Below are 19,403 nucleotides of genomic sequence, written 5' to 3'. Positions count from 1 at the left end.
ATTGTAGCATGTGAGGCAACATGCAAAAGACGATAGAAACTTTAACAGAATAAGAAAAACAAGCAGTGCCAGTTAGTAGAGTGACCTACTATGCTTATAAAAGTCAGTAATATCACGGTTCTACTATAATAAATATTCAACATCCATAAGAATCCAGAGAATCAAGTGCTAGTTTGCAATGACATACTAGTAAGGCGAGTTAAATCTATTCGATAATGACAGAAACCGGTCTTTCACTTCCATTTAAGTCTTAAAAAGACCAAATGTTCCCCAGAGAGTTGTCAGATAAATCATAGAATTGTAATTCTTTAGGGCCTATGTGTTTTATGTCACGTGCTGCAATATAGAGCTATTTTATATGTATGTAAAAGGTCCAGTGTGTAACATTTAGCAGGGTGTATTGGCAGAAACTGACTAAGTATGTTTTTATGAGTGTGTAATCACTTTAAGATAAAAAATAATTTGTTTTTTCTGGCCTTAGAATAACCTTTTTTTTTTTATGTACTGTACTTCAGGCAATGCTTTTATAGCAACCTGAACAGAGATGTCAGCCAGAGCGTGGGTTTTACTTTTTGAAGCTTACTTCCTGACATGAGTATTGACCTAAAGGTAAAGTCAGTAATCTGTATCTATGGGAACCTCATCGTTGAGGATCACGTCCTTTCAGGTATGTGAAGGCCACCGCAGTTCCCCGATGTCCTTGGGAAAGGGAGGGAGGTGTTTTTACTGGCTGCAGTAAGAAAATCAAACAAAGTACAGCAGCCGCTCTCAAAGGAAGAAGAATAGTCTGCCCACTCGTCGCAGTACGGCCACGATGGTCGAGGTCCAAGCACTTCTTAAGTCCTAAAGTCTAATGTGTCCTCTTCTCCTGCCAGGACTTCCCAACAACAGTGCTGCCTCGGCTCCCTGAGAGAAAACCGGTGTTTGGCTGGAATCAGCGCAGCCAGAGAGGGCCGCGTGTGCGAGGAGGAGGCCAGCGATAATTGTGGGATTGACTCCTTCAAAGCAAGTATCTGTGACGGTCAAGAGAGTTCACACGGTCAAGAGAGTCCGCTGTACATGTGTAATTAAGCCTAATACACGTCATGTGTAGGTCGTGCTGTCGCGTTTGACTGACTTTATTCCATACGTGCCTCCTCGGAGGATTGCAGCTGACTAATTCAATTATTTAATTTAGACAAAATCATTTAAGCCCAGTTACAAGGTAAGATTCCCACAGTCCTGATGCTTCCGTGAAACACGGACTAATACATGTGATGTGGTGAAGCAGAGGCAGAGCGGCAGTGAGCGCTTGTCACGACTCAAAAAGCCACTAATTTGTCACCTGACCCGCTCGCCGAGGGATACTCGCTCACCCACCGGGAGGCCCTTCATGTGTACGGGCTCCTTAATGACACCGTGCCGCAGTGCAGCTGTTAAATATTGGCTTTCACCACCTTTCTGTGGAAACCCCTCGTAGACGGTGTAACACTATGCCAACTACGGCCACGCTACATCACAGCGGCCATTACCTCAGTTTTACGTTTCACCGTGCCTCGTGTACTGTGAAGGAGGGTCTCGCTAAGAGGGCCGCGGGGGAAACAGAGCGGGAAGGTGTGAGCGGAGGAGGCGTCTGTCCACATTTTAGACGTCTAACTATCAAAGGTGAATCAGAAAAAGAGCCATAATTAGAGCATTGTTGTGTAAAGAGGTTTTCAGTGTACAGTAATAGTTACAAATGGCAGATCAAAAAAAGAAAACCAGCTAATTGTGGCTTTAAATCTCTTCAGGGAAAAATTACAAACACTGTTAAACAGAAAAATATGATGAAATGTCACTATAGTGCTGTATATCAGCCACTCCATAGACAAATATGATGTATCTGCAGGAGTGCTGCGGCTGCTGTTCACTGGGGCTGCAGTTCCGCAGAGAGGGACATCACTGTGCAGCTCACCACTACCTGGGCTTCCACTGCAGACATGTCTTTCTAAACTGCTGCAAGGCGGCGGCGGAGGAGGAGGAGGAGGAGGAGGAGCTGGCCGGGAATCAAAATGGCTGGCACACTGTCCGAGAGAAGCCCACCCAGGATTCCAGTCCACCGCCGAAAAAAGGTATTGTCAACAAATGTTCACAGACATGAATACACAATCTGCAAATGCATGCTTTTGTGCCAAGGAAGGGGATGTTGTTGGGCGGGGGGGGGGAGTGGGGCGGTGGGGCGGGGGGGGACACACTCCAGTGCACCGCCAAGGAAATGTACTGATTTAAACCAAGAACAATCAATTTTCTTTATACTTGATCTTAAAAGGAAGCAAAGTTCAGCCCTCGACTGTTTTTCAGAGGAAATCTAATGCTCGTCTGCCTGGAGTTACATTCAGTTCTCTTTTCTGTTAAGCACTCAGTTGTTTGAAGTAGGGATTCAGTCTGGCACCTACAACGTGAAAAACTGGAATCATTTTAACTGGCACCACCAAGTTATGAGCCAACCCTCTATAGACGAGAGGCATCTTCTGCTGTGTCTTTGCATTCATCACCAAAGGATATTGATGGTTTTTGTGGTTGTATGACACTCAGTGAGTCCTGACACATTCTTTCACCAGGAACCAACTTCAGACACTGCAGACAAAAGAAATATGTGGATAAAAGCAGTGATTTTACATCCACTGCTGCCTTCAATGACACAAACTTATCAAATGACGCTGCGATAGACCAGCAGCTCCTGTGTCCCCACCAGCTAAGATCCACCTCTACTAGTTCAAGCAGGGGTGATCAGACTTCTCTTTCCCTGGCCACATCGTCCAGCTCTGACTCTGAGATCCCAAGGTGCTCCCAGACCAGTGATGAGATATAATCGCTCCATCTAATCCTTGGTCTGCCTCCAGGTCTCCTCCCAGTTGGAGATGCCCTGGTGTCATCCTTACCAGGTGAACCTCCTCAACTGGCTTCTTTCCACACAAAGGAGCAGAGGTTCTACTCCGAGTCCTTCCTGAATGGCTGAGCTTCCTCTATTTCGCTCGCTTGTACCCCGAGATCTCGTTCTTTTTGTCATGATCCATCACATGACCATAGGTGAGGGTAGGAACGAAGCTTACGAGCTTATTTCTTAATGGAGGAAGAACTCTCTGTTGTGGGAGAGTGAGCAGTGTTTTTTTGCAAACTTTAACAGTTAATGTCAAATTTTATTTGTGGAGTCTTATTTTAAGTGGCAAAAATCAGTTTTTGTGTCGCCACGGGCAGCCAGTGTTTCACTAAGCACAAGCATCTGTGTCTCAATCTGGTTCTGGATGCAGGAGCGCATGCTCAGCACCGTCAGTGCCGACTTTGTGTCAGTACCTCATACAAGCAAAAAATACGCTTTAAGCACGACTGTACCTGAAATGTGTGTCATTTACATACAAGCTAAGAAAAAGCAAAAGACATCAAATACAACACTTTATTTCGGGCCCCCCCGCCACCCGCGGGTGGAGGATAAAGCAGTAGAAGTTCATGTTTTTGAATTGGACCCAGTATGAGAACACAAACTGCTGTTTAACTGGTTTGAATTGACAAGTAGAGGATGGTTGTGAGTTGGAGTCGATGACAGCGGAACAGGAAGTAGTGAGTGTGACAGTAATGTACGACAAAAAAGCAAAAACCTGAAAACAAAAAGGAAAAACATCATAAAAAATACATAAAAGTCAAAGGAGGTAAAGTGATGAGACTGAGTGGATGTGATGGTTAAATATGCAGCAGGTGTTGATCGTGAACGAGTCTCAGGGTTGCAGCACGGCGTCGGCCACGCCTCCATGGTGTACCTGTCACTCACACACGTACACCACAGGGGAGGGGGAAAAAAACACAAGAAGATGAGAGGAAGACACGGCCAAGATCCTGACAGTGTCTGTCGTTGTGAATGATTATATGCACTTATCTCTGTACAAATCACAATCAGGAAAACAAACAAGCAAGAAGTCATCTAATCACCGTCGCCATTGTATCCTCTGTGTAATTACTACGTATAAAAATGTGTTTTCCTTCAGGGTGAGAAACTGTCTGAAGGTTTTTTATTTTTTTTTTTATTTCCCTGCCCTCACGGCGCTTGCAGTGTCAGACACTCCGTACCCTAAAGAGGCGTTCACCATCGGGGAAGAGAGGGAAGGCGAGAACACCGTGGAGGGTCCCGTCGAGGTGGAGGACATGGACGAGTGCCTGATATACGAGGGCACCATCTGCCACCACAGATGTGTCAACACGCCGGGCTCCTTCCGCTGCGAGTGCTTCCCGGGATACGTGCTGCAAGACGACGCTTTCACTTGTGCACAAGGTAAGCGGCCAAAGACCACCAATCATCATTCTGTGACTAAGTGCTAACAGGTATTTCCACAGGAGGCAGGAAAGGCAAATCTTTGAAGCGTGATTTATAATGTGCGTTGCTGTCAGGAAGACCCCATTTGTCGTAATTTGTCTCCACATTTGCAGTGTATTATTTTCCTGCTCTCTTTGAGTTCCTTCCTGTCTGCGAGGCCTGATACTGCCTAATGATAGTTATTCTAATCGCACACTCACATCCTCTTCCTGGAGTGACAGCAATGCCCACATATTCACAATATTAACATATCTCTCAGTTTCAAAGTCGTACCCCATGCACAAATAATTAAACAACAACGTAGACTTTCAGTATAGATTTGTTTACAGGTTTAACTGCGTGACTTCTTTTTTATTTGTGCAGCACAGATTTTTAATCAGCGGCGCTTATTTGCCAACACGAGCTTGTCTCGACAGGATTACTAATGTCAGAGTCTGCAAATTACAGTGATGAGACTCGCTTCTCTAATAAAAGCAAATGTTTTTCTGCAGGCAGTGGTTGTTTTTTTTTTTTTGTTCCTGTCTCACCTTCAGCTGTTACACCTTTTGGATGAAGCGGCAGGGCTTGTTCATGTGTTTCACGGAGTCCAAGGCAAATGTTGCTTCACTTGAATATCCTGAAGGTCATACATTAGTTTTTCTTACGCCAAGACGTGGACAGCAACTAATGATTAAAAATAATTACGAATCTTATGCAGTATTTTAAACTGCTTCGAGCTACTGCAGATTTAAAAAAATCTGCTTTTTAATCAGGAAAAATTTGCCCCATTGATCTTATGATGCACCTTTCATTACATTTTTAAACTTAATCCTAATCCCGTTAAGAACGTTGGAGTTGGGAACTCGATTATGGAGAGCATGACACCGATGCTAAAGGAGGATGCGGGAGGTGAAAGTCTGGATTACACTTTAACTCCGTCGCTGTGATTAAATGTTTGTGCAGAGATGATGGACGAGGAGAACAGACTGAAGGAGGAGGAGGAGGACGACAGAGGAGCAGCGGTGGAGTCCACCTCGCCCCCGCCACCTCCCTCCGAGGCCACTGTCCCAATCAACCCGTGTGAAGGTCAGAAACACATAATGAGGGGAGAGCGAGAGAGAGAGAGTGTTACAAGGCTGAAAACTCCCACATCCAGCATGTTTTACTCATCCCATAACGATGTTCATCTGAAAGAGATAGTTTGGGAGGTGACTGCAGAAGCACATTATTCAATAACAGTAACTTTCACAACCCTGTCTCTCTTGGTGGGTCTGTGCGTCTGGTTTTCGCATTCGTTTGAACTCTAACAAAATGCAGAACACATGTCAGTCCGCGCTGCCGTTTGAAACATGTTGGCACAAGATGGCGGCCGGCCCCCGTAGCAGAGTGCCTATAAAATCAAACGTTTTTTTGATTTATTTTGAAGGGATCACACACTTATTTACAAAGGGTCGTATGTTCAACTTCTGCCAATAAACCCTTCTAAATGTCACACAGGGGACCTTTAAGAATACGTTAGTGCTTTTAATTTGCTGGTCTGCAGCTGTGGACCAACCACAATCACTGTTTGTGTCATTGTATTCTGGTGCAGGACGGTATGTAGGTTACAAAGTGACACTCAAACGGTGAAAATAAAGCAGGAAACATTCTCCTTAGATAGACTTTATTAGGTGAGCCTTTTGTTAAGTGGCTTTAATAGTCTTTTTTTTTTGATACTTTACCAGAAAATGACTTTGGTAGAAGTTGAAGTCACTTTTTATAATATTACTTAAGTAATAGTCTTAAAGTATATATGACATTTACTGTACTTCAGTATCAAAAATCCAAATTTTCTAATATAAAATGTACTTAGGTAGAGTTAGGATTGTCTTTCAACTATCTAACTATCCCTTTAATGGCAAATATCTGTGCAGGAAGTCACAGGCACAGATTGCGACCGAGTGGCATTTTATTATTTCACGCTGACAATTTCCATACAATACACAGCGAGATGGTATCAGAGGGTTCGTTTGCTATTTTCAAATCACAAAACGCACGCTTTTGTTTCTCTTGTTTGGTTTCTATGACACCAGGGTGGAGGGCCAACATGGAGGAAACACAATATGACCCAGGTTAAGGATCAACCTGGAAAAAAGGGGGAAATGAGCGAATGGCAACGGCAGTGGATCGAGCGTTCTGTCTCCACAGAGCTCTCTCTCCTCTGGTGTGTGGAGCACTTTTTACAGTAGATCACGTTTGACCTCACGCTACCATGTATTGTCTTCAGGAAACGGCCCCTGCGAGCAACAGTGCACCCCAGTGGGCGGAAGGCCACATTGCTCCTGCTCGACAGGATTCTCCCTCAGGACGGACGGACGTTCCTGTGAAGGTAAGAAACAAACAAAACAAAGAAAGAACCTTGTTCTAATCCATGATGTGAAACATCAGCCCTCGTTTCATGATTCTTCCTCAGCCAGACAGAGTTTGGTCCCAGTTGAGGAGACTTTCTTGGCAAGAGCGTCGGCTACTGATCGGCCTCGTTCTCTCATCAGTGCTTGTAGATTTTGCAGATACAGCCTTAATCCTCTTCACTCACAGAAACATACTGGAAAAACTCTTAAACTGAGGATTATTATGACGATATACATCTCACTGACTGGACACTGCACTCAGAACGGCAGAGCGCTGTGTGTTTTCATCGCTCCTCTCTGTGTTAAAGCCGTCGCCCGGGGGATAAGTCTTTACGTGAAGCCATAACCGCTGGTCTGTCTCCAGCTTGACAGTAGCAAACTGAGGCAGTGACACAGAGAGCAGCTCAGATTTCTCATTGTGGGGATTTTTTACACCCACTGTGGCCTCGACTCTCTCAGGAAAGTCTGTCCTGTGACTAGAACGGCTGACTGTTCGACGCGTATCGCTTCCCTTGGACTTTGCTGTCTTTATTTATTCATCCTCACCTCACTGAGTGTTTTTGTGACGCTGCAGACGTAAACGAGTGTCTGTCCGCGCACGCCTGCCAGGTGGACGAGCGCTGTGTGAACAGCGCGGGGAGTTTCATCTGTCAGAGGCCGATCGCCTGTCCCGCGGGATACCACATCAACAACGACATCTGTGAAGGTAAGTCTCACCTCATCCGCGTTAGGCAGCCTGAGAGTGATGGGAGTGAGGCTGGATGCAGGCACTGACACACACTCACACTTTGGAAAGCGGCCTAAAACAGTGACACATGGAAAAGCATATTTTAACCACTTAACTAAAGTGGTTAATGATGTCTTAAGAAGAATTCTCCTGCTCTTAGCTCATGGGGACACAGGAGCTGCTCGTCTTTTGGTCATTTTAACCTAGGTAACATAAGAATACATTTAAATTTACTGATGGGGGCAGAAGCAGAGCAACAACTCCTGTTTCTATGAGACTTTGGTGTGGGAAGTAGGGCTGAACAATAAATCGAAATGTGGCTCACTGCAGTTTTCTAATAGCAACAAGCTCAAGATTTATTAAAGCCTAAAAGCATATTGAAATACAATTATTAGATTAAATATTGTCCTGACCTACAGACTGAACCAAATATCTTTGTTTAGCACGTATTTGCACACACAGTAGTCATTTTAAAATGGGTTTTACCCCCCGAAAATGTGAACAATTATGTTAAAATGAACATTTCCTCTGTCGCAATTTCAGACAAAATGAATTGCGGTTAGATATTTATTCAAAAGCAGTAGATATCATTCATTTAAGCAGGGCTAGATCCTTTAGTTTAAATGGCTTAAATGTGTTTATCCTAGTATGATACACGGTGTATGCATCAGCACCTCATACAGCCACAGCATTGTTTTCCTGCATGTTCATCATATAAGAAAAATGCTTCCACCACTAAGTATTAAATAATGAGATCTTTTTCTTCTTCACATCCAGTGATTGTGTAATTTCACATGTGAGCACACTGAAATATGAGAGAATGCGACTCCTGAGAGCTTCTTCCACAATGTTTACTTGCCGTTATCTCTAAGTGTGTGGAGCAGCGTGGCGTGCCATCGTAGGTGGCGCCCAACTACCTCCCAACACATCTCATTATTTCCATGCACCATAAATTGCTGCTCTAAGTCTCATTCAATAAGCAGCGGCAGGGCTCGGGAAGAAGAATCCCCCGCTGCCGAAGAGCTTCTCTCCGGGCTCGGACGAGAGGAGAGCCGGCTCATTTGCAAGCTCCTTGTGACGTTAAAGACTGTTCAATCAGGGCAAAATGAGAGTTTAACAAGAAAATATGTTTCGCCTCCAAACAGCTGCCACTTCAGTGGTGAGAGAGTGAGAGAAAACGAGTCCTACTCATGGTTCACTCGGAGAAAATGGAATGAAACTTTCAATTCTGCCTCCTCTCATGAATGAAACTGGACTTTCTTCCGCTCAATCATTGAAATAGAATGACCGGAGCAGAAAATGTGCCGCCTTAACTTAATATCCACTGTCTTCTTAACACAGTAATGCACTTCCATCCATCCGTACTGCGTATCTTCAATTACAAACTTAGCTGGGCCACATTTTCAAACCAAGAAATTAGCTGGGCCAGACGTCATCAGCAGCAGGTGATGACAAAAGAAGTAGGTCGTACGTGTCCTTCCCACACCTCATAGTGCGTAAGTAAAGTACACAGTATTAGCCGGAACTATTTTAAAATAAGAAAATAAATGCGTGTTTGTCATCTCAAGAAGGTGCACAATATTAGCATTTGTTTCTCTTTGAAATAAGACAAAAATACGACCCACAAACCTCAAATAACAGAATGCAAAAACACTGTGGTAGGAATTGATGTATTAATCTCAAGGGACAGTGATTCAGTTATTTCTGGTGGAACCACAGGCTGAGCCACTATGAAGTCGGTTATCGGCTGCATGTGGCCCTCGAGCCGCCATTTGAATATAAATGATATATTTATATTTATAAGGTTTGGTGACGATGAGGCCGGTCTAGAGAACAAGTGGAGAAAAAAACAGTGAGTGAGCAATATAATCTTGAAGTGATTACACAATATGCCATCGTGGCATCGCAATAAAGAGATACATGATGATATTTCACAGAATTTCAAATTAAAAGTCTTTGTTTTGATATGAAACAATGTCCACTTCATTATAAAAAAAACACACATTAGTATCAAGAACAGGGCAATAAATCTAAAAGTAAGTAAAGAATAATGTGGACAACTGTAATTAAAACACCACACAAGCTTATAGATGTGTATATGTATATATATATATATATATATATAAATAATCTGAATAGAGAGTGATACAGCTGGAAACAAACATACTTTTAATCCTCACGCCAAGATAATCCCATCACACCAACGACATGACATATAAAAAAAGTACCATTTTCACTGAGTATTTGCAGTGCATCACGTTTTAAAAGTATAAAACAAAGCAGTTAATGTTGTTGGATGTATATCAACCATTAGTCTGGTTTGTTGGCAGAAGTTGAATAAAACACGATGTTGGTTTGTTTTTGGCTTTAAAATAAAACTTTGACTTCAGGCAAAGACTTTGCTTCATGAAGGCCACAGTTCTGCAGCAGCTGCTCCGTCAATTCACCGTCTCACCACTAGATGTCACTCATTTGTACACACCGGACCTTTAATGGACGACTCAGGAAACCTTTTTTATTTACGTGAAGGAAAAGGCATCACAGTCAGAAACGTCCTTCCCGTTTTACGTCATCCAAACGACGCCGTTAACAAAAGAGACAAAAGCAGGAGGGACAGACTCAATCAATCCATCAGCCACTTTGGATTAATGGTGATTACTGTGACTGTAGTGAAGAACATACATGCTGCGTATACAAAGAGGAAAAAACCCCATAAACCTTCCTGGAAATAAAAGAGCCGTGAAATCTGGGTTAAAAACAGCCCAGGGTGAAAGGTTTTCAATTCTCACAGTCTATTAACTCTTTGACCTCTGCTGGTTCCCTGAACTTGTTGCCTTCACCGGCAGTCAATCTCTCACACATTTATCCCTCTCGCCCTGGCTTCCCTCTTCCTCCCTCTTCCTCCCTCTTCCTCCCTCTCTCTCCGCCCGTCAGGTGTTGGGCTCACTCAGCTCTCGGCTCTGAAGTGCAATTATCGTGGTGCAAAAGCTGCAAATGTTCCTGAAGACAAACACACGTGCTGTGTTCTTTTTTTAGCCATAGAACCAATAAAAAAGGTGGTGAATCCATTAGTAGAAGGGTGTCACGCGACTCTGGGCGAATATACTGGATTGTTTGTTTACACGTCGCACTGAAAGGCTTTAAATTTCAGGCCGTTCTGATTTAACTTAGCATGCTCTTAATTAAGCTCTGGAGCATTTACAGCTTCAGCAGAAGCAGAACAAGCGAGTCAGAGACCGCAAACATCTGCCATTTGACCACAGTGCCATCCAGTGGCAAAGCGCGGCATTACACCCATGCAGCACACTTCAACAGAGTCAACACTATTGGAGTGACAATAATAATGTTTGCTTTGTGCTGTGTTCGCGCTCATCAGCACATTTGCTTGTGTTCTCCCGCAGATATAAACGAGTGTGTGCACATGAGCCATAACTGTGGCTTTGGCTTCGAGTGTGTGAACACTGAGGGCTCGTTCAGGTGCAACCCCACAACCCGCTGTCCTGCGGGCTACACGCCGGACACACAGGGCAACTGTATAGGTATCTGTCTGTCTGTCTGTCTGTCTGTCTGGTTTGTGACCTGGTTGGAAGAAGGGTTAACAGCAGTTTTCTTCTTGTATTTCTTACTTTAGTTCTTTTTTATCAATATATAAAACTCTGTCGTCTTCATTTTATAGGTCAAATTGTGTTTTTTGCACCTCCAGATTTATTATATTTGGGTGGATCTCAGCTGACATAGGGCAAAAGGCGGTTCACTAGTCCATCACAGGGCCACATAGAGACAAACAACCATTCACTCTCACACCTACAGTCAATTTACCTAATCCCCATATTGAATGTTTCTGGACTGTGGGAGGAAACCGGACAACCCAGAGAAAACCCACACACACACACACACACACGGGGAGAACATGCAAACTCGCCCTTGTTCACACTTAAAGACTTTCTATGGTACAAGAAACTGATTCAATATATTAATACATAAACAACAATCTAACAAAGGGAAAATACACTGGAGATGAAGAGAGAATTTTCCTCTTTCACATCAATTCCTTTATTTTTTTTAACATCTCTCCCCCCGCAGGTGAATCAGTGTGTGTGTGTGTGTGTGTGTGTGTGTGTGGTGGCAGTGTGCAGGTGAATGAGCAGCACTGCAGTGACAGAGGGGTTAAATGCCACACAGACAGGAGATCAGAGAGGTTTCTGTGAGGGGCTGCAGAGGGGTGGATAAAAGCCAATTCTCTGTCCTCTTCCAGTACAAACTGATGCTATGGAATTAGCCCCCAGGGGCAGGAACTGGGGCATGTCGAGGCAGCCGACACCACTGTAAAAGCAGTGTCGGAGAAATGCTCTGAGAAATGGGGAAAATGGAGAAAATGTCACACACACACACACACACACACGCACACACAACAAAGTTATCCGTCTGTGTGATGTGAGTTTGCTTTGATATGAGAGAGAGAGAGCTGCCCTCTGGTGTCTCATGCTCTGCCTCTGTGCCGTCAGGTCTTTCCTCTTCTTGTGTCTCTCTTCACCTTTATCTCACGGCCTCTCTCCTTCTCCCTGTGTGTCTGCACCAGACATTGATGAGTGCGGCGCTTTGGTCCAGCCGTGCAGCACGGGATTCAACTGCATCAACACAGCAGGGTCCTACATGTGCCAGAGACAGATTATATGCAGCCGCGGCTATCACGCCAGCCCTGACGGAGCCCGCTGTGTCGGTACGACGTTTACAACGACGCTGTGAACAAATAACATTTGTCATTTTTATTGATTTCTCCCTCCTCCATGTGTGTGTCTTGTAGATGTGGACGAGTGTCAGAGTAATCTGCATCGATGTGGAGAGGGACAGCTGTGCCACAATCTGCCCGGCTCGTATCGCTGTGAATGTCAGACAGGCTATCAGTACGACTCGTTCAGGAGGACGTGTGCGGGTATGCGAGCACATTAGCCACAGTGAAGGTCCAGTGATGTCAGGATTCATGTCAGTGAATCTAAAATCTCTTCCATGAACGCATCAGGGAACTACGGTGGCCTTCAAACATGGACAGCGCGTTTCACTTTGCAGGCTGAGTCCGCCAATTCATTGAATAGCCACCGGGGGGCGACTTTGCTGGTTGTAAATAGAACTCAGTTTGAGTGGAAGTGTGTTCAGCTCACTTCTCATCTGATTCGTAACGTTATTAAACATTTTCCTGGGGGTCCAACAGCACATGATGTCAACTTTGTGAGGAAAAAAAAAGATGATTTAGTGAGACACAACATCTTTTTCAAGGGTGTCTTGGCCAAGATATAGCAAATATCCACAGTTACACATTTAAAACACATAAAAGAGTCCAGTTTTGACTTGACTGAAACTCTTCTCTTGGCTGGAAGTGGTAAAATATCAATAATGTAAAGTCTCTCTCTCTCTTTAGTGACACAGAAATCAAGTCATTTGTCGTCCATCCACGAGAGCTGCGGTCCCCTGGACTTTTAAATCTTAACATGACATTCAAACATCATTCTCGAAATTTCAAGTTTAATCTCAACGTGTCGAGATGAATCACTTCAGGCCCTAATACTCCCGTCGCACATTCGCCAGTACAACACACGTGTGCTGGTACCGTCCAGTAGTTTCCTGGTTGCAGGCGACGTCTGTGAATCGCCAGTTTAGAAATCCGATGTGGCACCAGCCAAATGGCAAATCTCGAGGTTTCAAAAACAGATGTTCATTTTGTTAAACTGAACAAGTTACATGTACATGCAAGAACTTCACAATAAAAGAGGAAACTTAACAAGACACAAGGAAAACAAGAAAGAAAAGAAACTAAAATCCAAAGGTTAAGTAAACAAAGAACAACACAACAACAAGAAGATCCTGGAGTAACTCAGGGGTCATGAGAAATACATTATTTTGGTCCATTTGGGCTGCTGTAGAAAAACATGGTGGCCCACGCAAAGCAAGGGCCTTTCCTCTGAGCCAACAAAACTCAAACAGTCTTTATTTAAAGCAGTTATATACACTTATACAAGTATTACACACGAGTCCTTTAAAAGCAGGGGTCATCCATCTCTTTGGGACGATGTGACATCCCCAAATAATGTAAATTGATTTAGTTTTCAATTCAAATTGTGAATATTATGCATGAGATTGCAAACATTTCTGAATATTTCAAAGAAATGTGAGATTTAGTTTCCTTTTGTTCCTTTATCATTGCTCCTCTCTGCCTTGCACCTCATTCCTTTGGCCCCTGGTGTTGTCACTTTCCTCACTCTCACTCACTGTCTTCTCGTCTTTGTCTGCTCACTCTCTCCTGTTTGTTATTCTGTGGTGTTTCTCAGCCTCCTCCACTGGAGGAGTTGCAGGGCCACCAATCACACACTCCTGCAGCAGAGAGCCCTGTGCTGCACTCTGCACTGCACTGCTCCTGCCGCTCTTGCTGCTTCTGCTGCTTCTGCTGCTGCTCCCTGTGTTTGTGATTCACTGTGTTGTGACTCTCATAATAATGGACTCCACTCAAGTGTTTAGACTATCGGCGGGCAGCTGCTCCGCTCACATCGCCCTCGCACTCGTAGACATGCACAGGCACGCACACACACACATAAACCTAAATCTGATCAATTTATTAGTATATCACACATTCACAAATGACAGTATTGGACTCACTTTATCTACGTTCTGTACTCAGACCCTTGGATAGGGTAAAAAAAACAACAACCTCTATTGAAAAACACACACATGTGCACTTGTTGGACGATGTCAGACGCTGTTTCTTCCTCTCAGATATAAACGAGTGTTGGCGTTACCCGAGTCGACTGTGTGCTCAGACCTGCGAGAACACTCTGGGCTCCTATCAGTGCTCATGCACCCCGGGCTTCCGCTTATCCAGCGATGGCAAGACCTGTGAAGGTGTGTGTGTGTGTCCCATGTGAGCGTGTTGATGCATGTCATTGTATTTTTTCTGAATTTGCACATGAAAAATATGCCTGTGGGTGTGAGCGTGTTTTCTTTTTACATTATTACATTACATGTCATTTAGCAGACGCTTTTATCCAAAAGCGACTTACAATGGAATTGAGTACGATCAGCCAGGGGTGGAGTCGAACTTGCGACCATTGCGACCATGATGTCGTAACCACTGAGCCACTCCACCCCCGTTAACCAGGCTTGCGTGTGAGTGAGTGTGTGTGTGCGTGAATATTGCAAGTTCCTAGACTTGTTGCCCAAGATGCACGACCGTATCAAACCGCGTGTCATGCCGTGCCCCGGAGCGTAAACCAGTAAAATAAAAAAGAATTGTCTTAATAACAACATTGTTGTTTATGTGTCAGTCTGAAACCAGTGAAAACCCGCGAGTGATCCGATGAGCCGTGACAGTGACGAGCTCTTAACCTTTTCCTCTCCAGATGTGAACGAGTGTCTGGCCAACCCGTGCGGTCAGGAGTGTGCCAACGTCTACGGCTCGTACCAGTGCTACTGCAGACAGGGCTACTACCTCAGGGAGGACGGGCACACCTGCGACGGTGTGTGGTTCGCTCCGTCACGCCGCGTCACGTAATGCTCCCGCGTGTCCCTGAGTCTGGTTTACAGGATTCTCTTCCTTCCTTTTTCCTTCCCAGACATCGACGAGTGCACCCAGAGCATCGGCCACCTCTGCACGTACAAGTGTGTGAACGCACCTGGCAGCTACCAGTGTGAATGTCCAGAATCTGGCTACACCATGTCCCCTAATGGACGCTCTTGCCGAGGTGAACACACACACACAGACGCATGCACCGCCCTCTGGAGAATGTACCTAAGTGAGCTTTGGTTTAAAAACAAACAAACAGAGATTTAACTTCACATAGAGAGAATAGTAATCGTGCTCAGTTAAATATAATTGGTTCTTTTACAGAGGCGCAGTAATTACATACACTATAAACCTTTATTGGCCCCCCAAAAAAAATCTTGTCTCAGTCATTTTCATTTTTTACTGAGCAGTTCTAGTCGTCAGTCGCATCGTCTCCTCCTCTCCAGGTAGTAAAGCGACACTTGTGTGTTTCAGATATGGACGAGTGCACCACAGGGGCCCATAACTGCAGCCTCGCCGAGACCTGCTACAACATCCAAGGAAGTTACCGCTGCCTGTCCCTCAGCTGTCCGCCCAACTACCGCAAAGTGTCTGACACGTGAGTCAAGATGAGACATTAATACATGATCAACCAGTTCCTGGGTTATGAAATGGTTAAACCTCGTCACCTGTGTACCTGGTCAGGGTTTGGTTCCTTAAAGGCGACATAGAATGCTTGTATCACACATATATGTTAGTTATGGAGGTCTACTTATATATATGAACTTGTTTTCGTGATTAAAAACCTCCTAGTCGCTGCAAACGAGCCGATCAAAATATCTCCTCACTGACGCACCAGAACATCCTCAGAACAGATCTGTTGACATTTGGTGGTATGAGGACATCTTTGGTCTCAAACTCATGGGATTGAGACCAAGTCAAGTACTTTTAGGGACAAGTTGAGACCAAGAACCGAGTGTACCAGAAGGGGTTGAGACCTATAATAGCAGTGCACTGTTATAGCGCTATTAACCAAGTAACTAACTTTATTTCTTGTAAAGGGGACAGAGTTATGATCGCAATTTTTCTTCCATAATGTTTTATTTCTTGTTCACAGGCAAATGTTGATTATTCTCTCAATTAATCGAGTAATCGCTTGGTCCATACATTGTCAGAAACGTTCAAAAATGTTGATGCTGGAAATGACGATGTTCTCAAATGTCTTGTTTTGTCCACAAACCAAAATGATTCCCTTTTAATGATTTCTGGAGCAAAGAAATGAAGAAAATATTCACATTTAAGAAGCTAAAACGATCAGAAATCTTGTTGTAATCATGAATTAATCGATGATCAAAATAGTTGACGATTAATTTAGTAATTGATTAATAAAGAGTTTCACCTCTAGTCGACAGTCCATCACAGGGCCACATATGTTCACTCTCACACTCGCTCCTATGGTCAATAAATAGAGTGTCCAATTTGCCTAATCCCCAAATCTGTATATTTTTGGACTGTGGGAGGAAACTAAAGGAACCCAGAGTAAACCCACACACACATCATGCAGATAAAGTAAATCTAAAAATCTAAATGACTGATTCTTTGAAATGCAGGCGCTGTGAGCGGATCACTTGCCCAAACTACCTGGAGTGTCAAAACTCGCCGCTGAGAATCACCTACTACTACCTCAGCTTCCAGTCCAACATCATCATCCCCGCGCAGATCTTCCGCATCGGCCCGTCGCCCGCCTACTCCGGGGACAACGTCATCGTCAGCGTCACGCACGGCAACGAGGAGAACTACTTCAGCACCCGCAAGCTGAACGCCTACACGGGCGCCGTGTACCTGCAGCGGCAGGTGGAGCGTCCGAGGGACTTCCTCCTGAACGTGGAGATGAAGCTGTGGAGGCAGGGGACGTTCACCACGTTCCAGGCCAGGATCTACGTTTTCATCACGGCCAACTCGCTTTAACAGCCGGAGCCAAACTGGGGCCACTATGGACCCGAGTACAGGACTCTTTCAGACCACTCTGTAACAATGTCACCAGATAAACCAGATAATGCCACTGTCTGCCGTTTAGTTAATCTCACTTACTGTACGTGCGGCTGAAATGAATATAAACACTTTGCTGTAGAGTAGTAATATGAATGTATTGCTATGTATCAGTGTCAGTGTGGTATTTTTTTATAATTTCTGTCTTTTTATTTCCCACTTTCATACTTGAAATTGCAGACAATTGTAGTTGTTAATATCCTTGGCTGAGAAAACACATTCCTTACATTCGAAACATCATAAAAACGTGTAGAAATCAAAGATATTTATTATCTTAACCAGGCGAGCGTATGAATACGTTATGGGTCTCCTGTCATCGTTCCGTTATCAGATGATGAATTCATTTAAGAGGAGAACTAGGACGTTTCCACGGCAGCCATTTTGACGCGTTTTGGCAGGAAACGCACACGTGTCACAGATCACGCTAATGATGGCTCCGTTCACTCCGCCAGGAACGAAAAGTGTGAGGAAGCCAAATGGAACTCAGCCATCGTTACCTTGATTTGCTTCTTCTTTTCTTGTCTTTTTTTACACTTGTGCTTTTCTTCCGATCACCTGACAAAATGTCTGCCGTTGTTTTTAAAGAGATTCCATTACAGAGCCTATGGTGTATTTTTTATATCCCTGTAATCACACACACACACATATCATAGATGGATGTATCATATTTTTTTATGCTGAATTCTTAAGTATTTTAGTAAAATATTGTGTATAAATATGAGTGTTTTTGTGAGTATTATTGTGGAGGTGTGTGTGGTGCAGGTATTACTAATGTTGTGAGGACCTAAATCTCTTTACACACTCACATTAGGGGACAGAAAGCAAGTCCTTTAAGTGTAAATGACATGTTTTTAAGGTTAGGATCAGGTCAGTCATAATTATGACTAAACTCAGAGTAAGTCTCCAAGAAATGAATGCAAGTCAATGCAATGTCCTCTGAAGTCATGGAAACCAGACTGTGTGTGTAAGTGTGTGTGTGTTGTTGTTTGTGTCACTTTGTGAGGACCAACAATCGTATAAACCAGAGGGAGTGAGGACATTTTGGCAAAGTGAGGACATTTTTGATTTGTCCTCACTTCTTTAAAGGGCTTTTTGGGGGGACTTAAGACCTGGTTTTAGGGTTAGGGTTAGGCATTTAATTCTGATGGTTAAGGTTAGGGTTAGGGTTATGAAGGGTAAACCCCAGAACCCAGGACTAGTTGTCCTCATGGACGTAATGAAGCAGAACCTTATTCCCAGAGGAACTGGGTTTGTGTTAAGAATTAAATTGTGGTTAGGTTACAGCAGGGTTTCTCAGTCCTGGTCCTGAGGATGGTTCCCTGCTCCAACACAGCATTGATAACAACCCGTTTATTTGAAACAGGTGTGTTGGAGCAGGAAGTTTAAGAAACCCTGGGTTCAGGGTCAGGTTAAGGCATTAACTGGTCAAGGTCAAGTTTAGGGTTAACACTTAATTTCGGAATAGCTGCGCAAACCTGTGCCAGTGTGTGTGATTTGTTTTGTAATCATTTCTCAGCATTTGCCACTCGACAAACTTGTTCCCCAATTCCCCAAGTGAAGTTGTAAAAGTATATAATCCAATAATCCACTCCTGTCGGGACACGTCACGCCGTAAACATACAAGCATTTACATACCTCCTCACACCTTGGGCTCATGAAATGAGCATGATCGTCGTCCATCAGCACCTCTCGCCGTGACGCATGCACACTTAACGACGCCTAATGGAAGCGTTTACCACGCCGAGATATGTGTTTAAATTATGATATCATATTTATGTGTAAACTACACAGTCGGAGCAGCTTTTTACTGCACTTTCCGTGTCGGTGTGTGCAAGACAAAGAGTCACACCTCCACCTAGAGGATGAATGCAGCCCTGCGCCCTGAAATATTTGGCAGTCCTTCAGGACAACAGTAGTATCTTGTACGACACAATAACCTTTTTTTAATAAAAACAAAACAAAGAAAGAAGGTGCAGTGAATTCTGAAGAGATTAAATTATGAAAAAATATGACAAAATAGGAGTAAAGAGGCGTCATAAAGTGAGACTGCTGCTCTGGGTCAGAGGTGCATGACCCTCCGTGACCTCCTGTAATCATCGGAAAGGGTGTGAGTGTCTCCCTGACAGTTGTATTAATGCAGGTTGCACATCCACACAGAGCCGCGTGCCAGTTTTCTGTTTTTCTCGCGTGAGTTATACCGTTAAAGGTCACCGCAACAAAAAGAGAGATTATGGATTCTGCTCTAATTTTAGCTCGTCTCTCGGTTTGCGAGTTTAGAAGCTACTGCTAACCAGTTACTCCCTGAAATACCATAAATAAAAAAAAGACGTTTCCCTGCTGACATAACTCATAATAATAGCTACGTGTGTGTGTGTGTGTGTGTGTGTGTGTGATTGTGATTGA

The 19,403-nt window shown here is 44.0% G+C and overlaps 1 protein-coding gene across 1 annotated transcript in view; it reads left to right on the top strand.

The window, feature by feature from the left end:
• Nucleotides 1–17,716, top strand: part of LOC122777689 (fibulin-2-like) — a 30,946-nt gene extending 13,230 nt beyond the window's left edge. The window contains exons 4-17 of the mRNA XM_044039085.1: nucleotides 876–1,005; nucleotides 1,868–2,090; nucleotides 4,064–4,282; nucleotides 5,267–5,389; nucleotides 6,570–6,671; nucleotides 7,268–7,399; nucleotides 10,822–10,959; nucleotides 12,000–12,140; nucleotides 12,225–12,353; nucleotides 14,186–14,311; nucleotides 14,809–14,925; nucleotides 15,022–15,150; nucleotides 15,447–15,570; nucleotides 16,562–17,716. Of these exons, the coding sequence (XP_043895020.1) occupies nucleotides 876–1,005; nucleotides 1,868–2,090; nucleotides 4,064–4,282; nucleotides 5,267–5,389; nucleotides 6,570–6,671; nucleotides 7,268–7,399; nucleotides 10,822–10,959; nucleotides 12,000–12,140; nucleotides 12,225–12,353; nucleotides 14,186–14,311; nucleotides 14,809–14,925; nucleotides 15,022–15,150; nucleotides 15,447–15,570; nucleotides 16,562–16,919 (2,191 nt within the window). The 3' untranslated portion in view covers nucleotides 16,920–17,716. The remainder of the gene's footprint in view (nucleotides 1–875; nucleotides 1,006–1,867; nucleotides 2,091–4,063; nucleotides 4,283–5,266; nucleotides 5,390–6,569; nucleotides 6,672–7,267; nucleotides 7,400–10,821; nucleotides 10,960–11,999; nucleotides 12,141–12,224; nucleotides 12,354–14,185; nucleotides 14,312–14,808; nucleotides 14,926–15,021; nucleotides 15,151–15,446; nucleotides 15,571–16,561) is intronic.
• Nucleotides 17,717–19,403: the final 1,687 nt, after the last annotated feature.

The sequence above is a fragment of the Solea senegalensis genome, linkage group LG11 (genome assembly GCF_019176455.1).
Source record: "Solea senegalensis isolate Sse05_10M linkage group LG11, IFAPA_SoseM_1, whole genome shotgun sequence".
Classification (NCBI taxonomy): Eukaryota; Metazoa; Chordata; class Actinopteri; order Pleuronectiformes; family Soleidae; genus Solea; species Solea senegalensis.
Note: the sequence above shows the minus strand (reverse complement) of the source record. Positions and strands in the feature narration are given on the sequence as shown.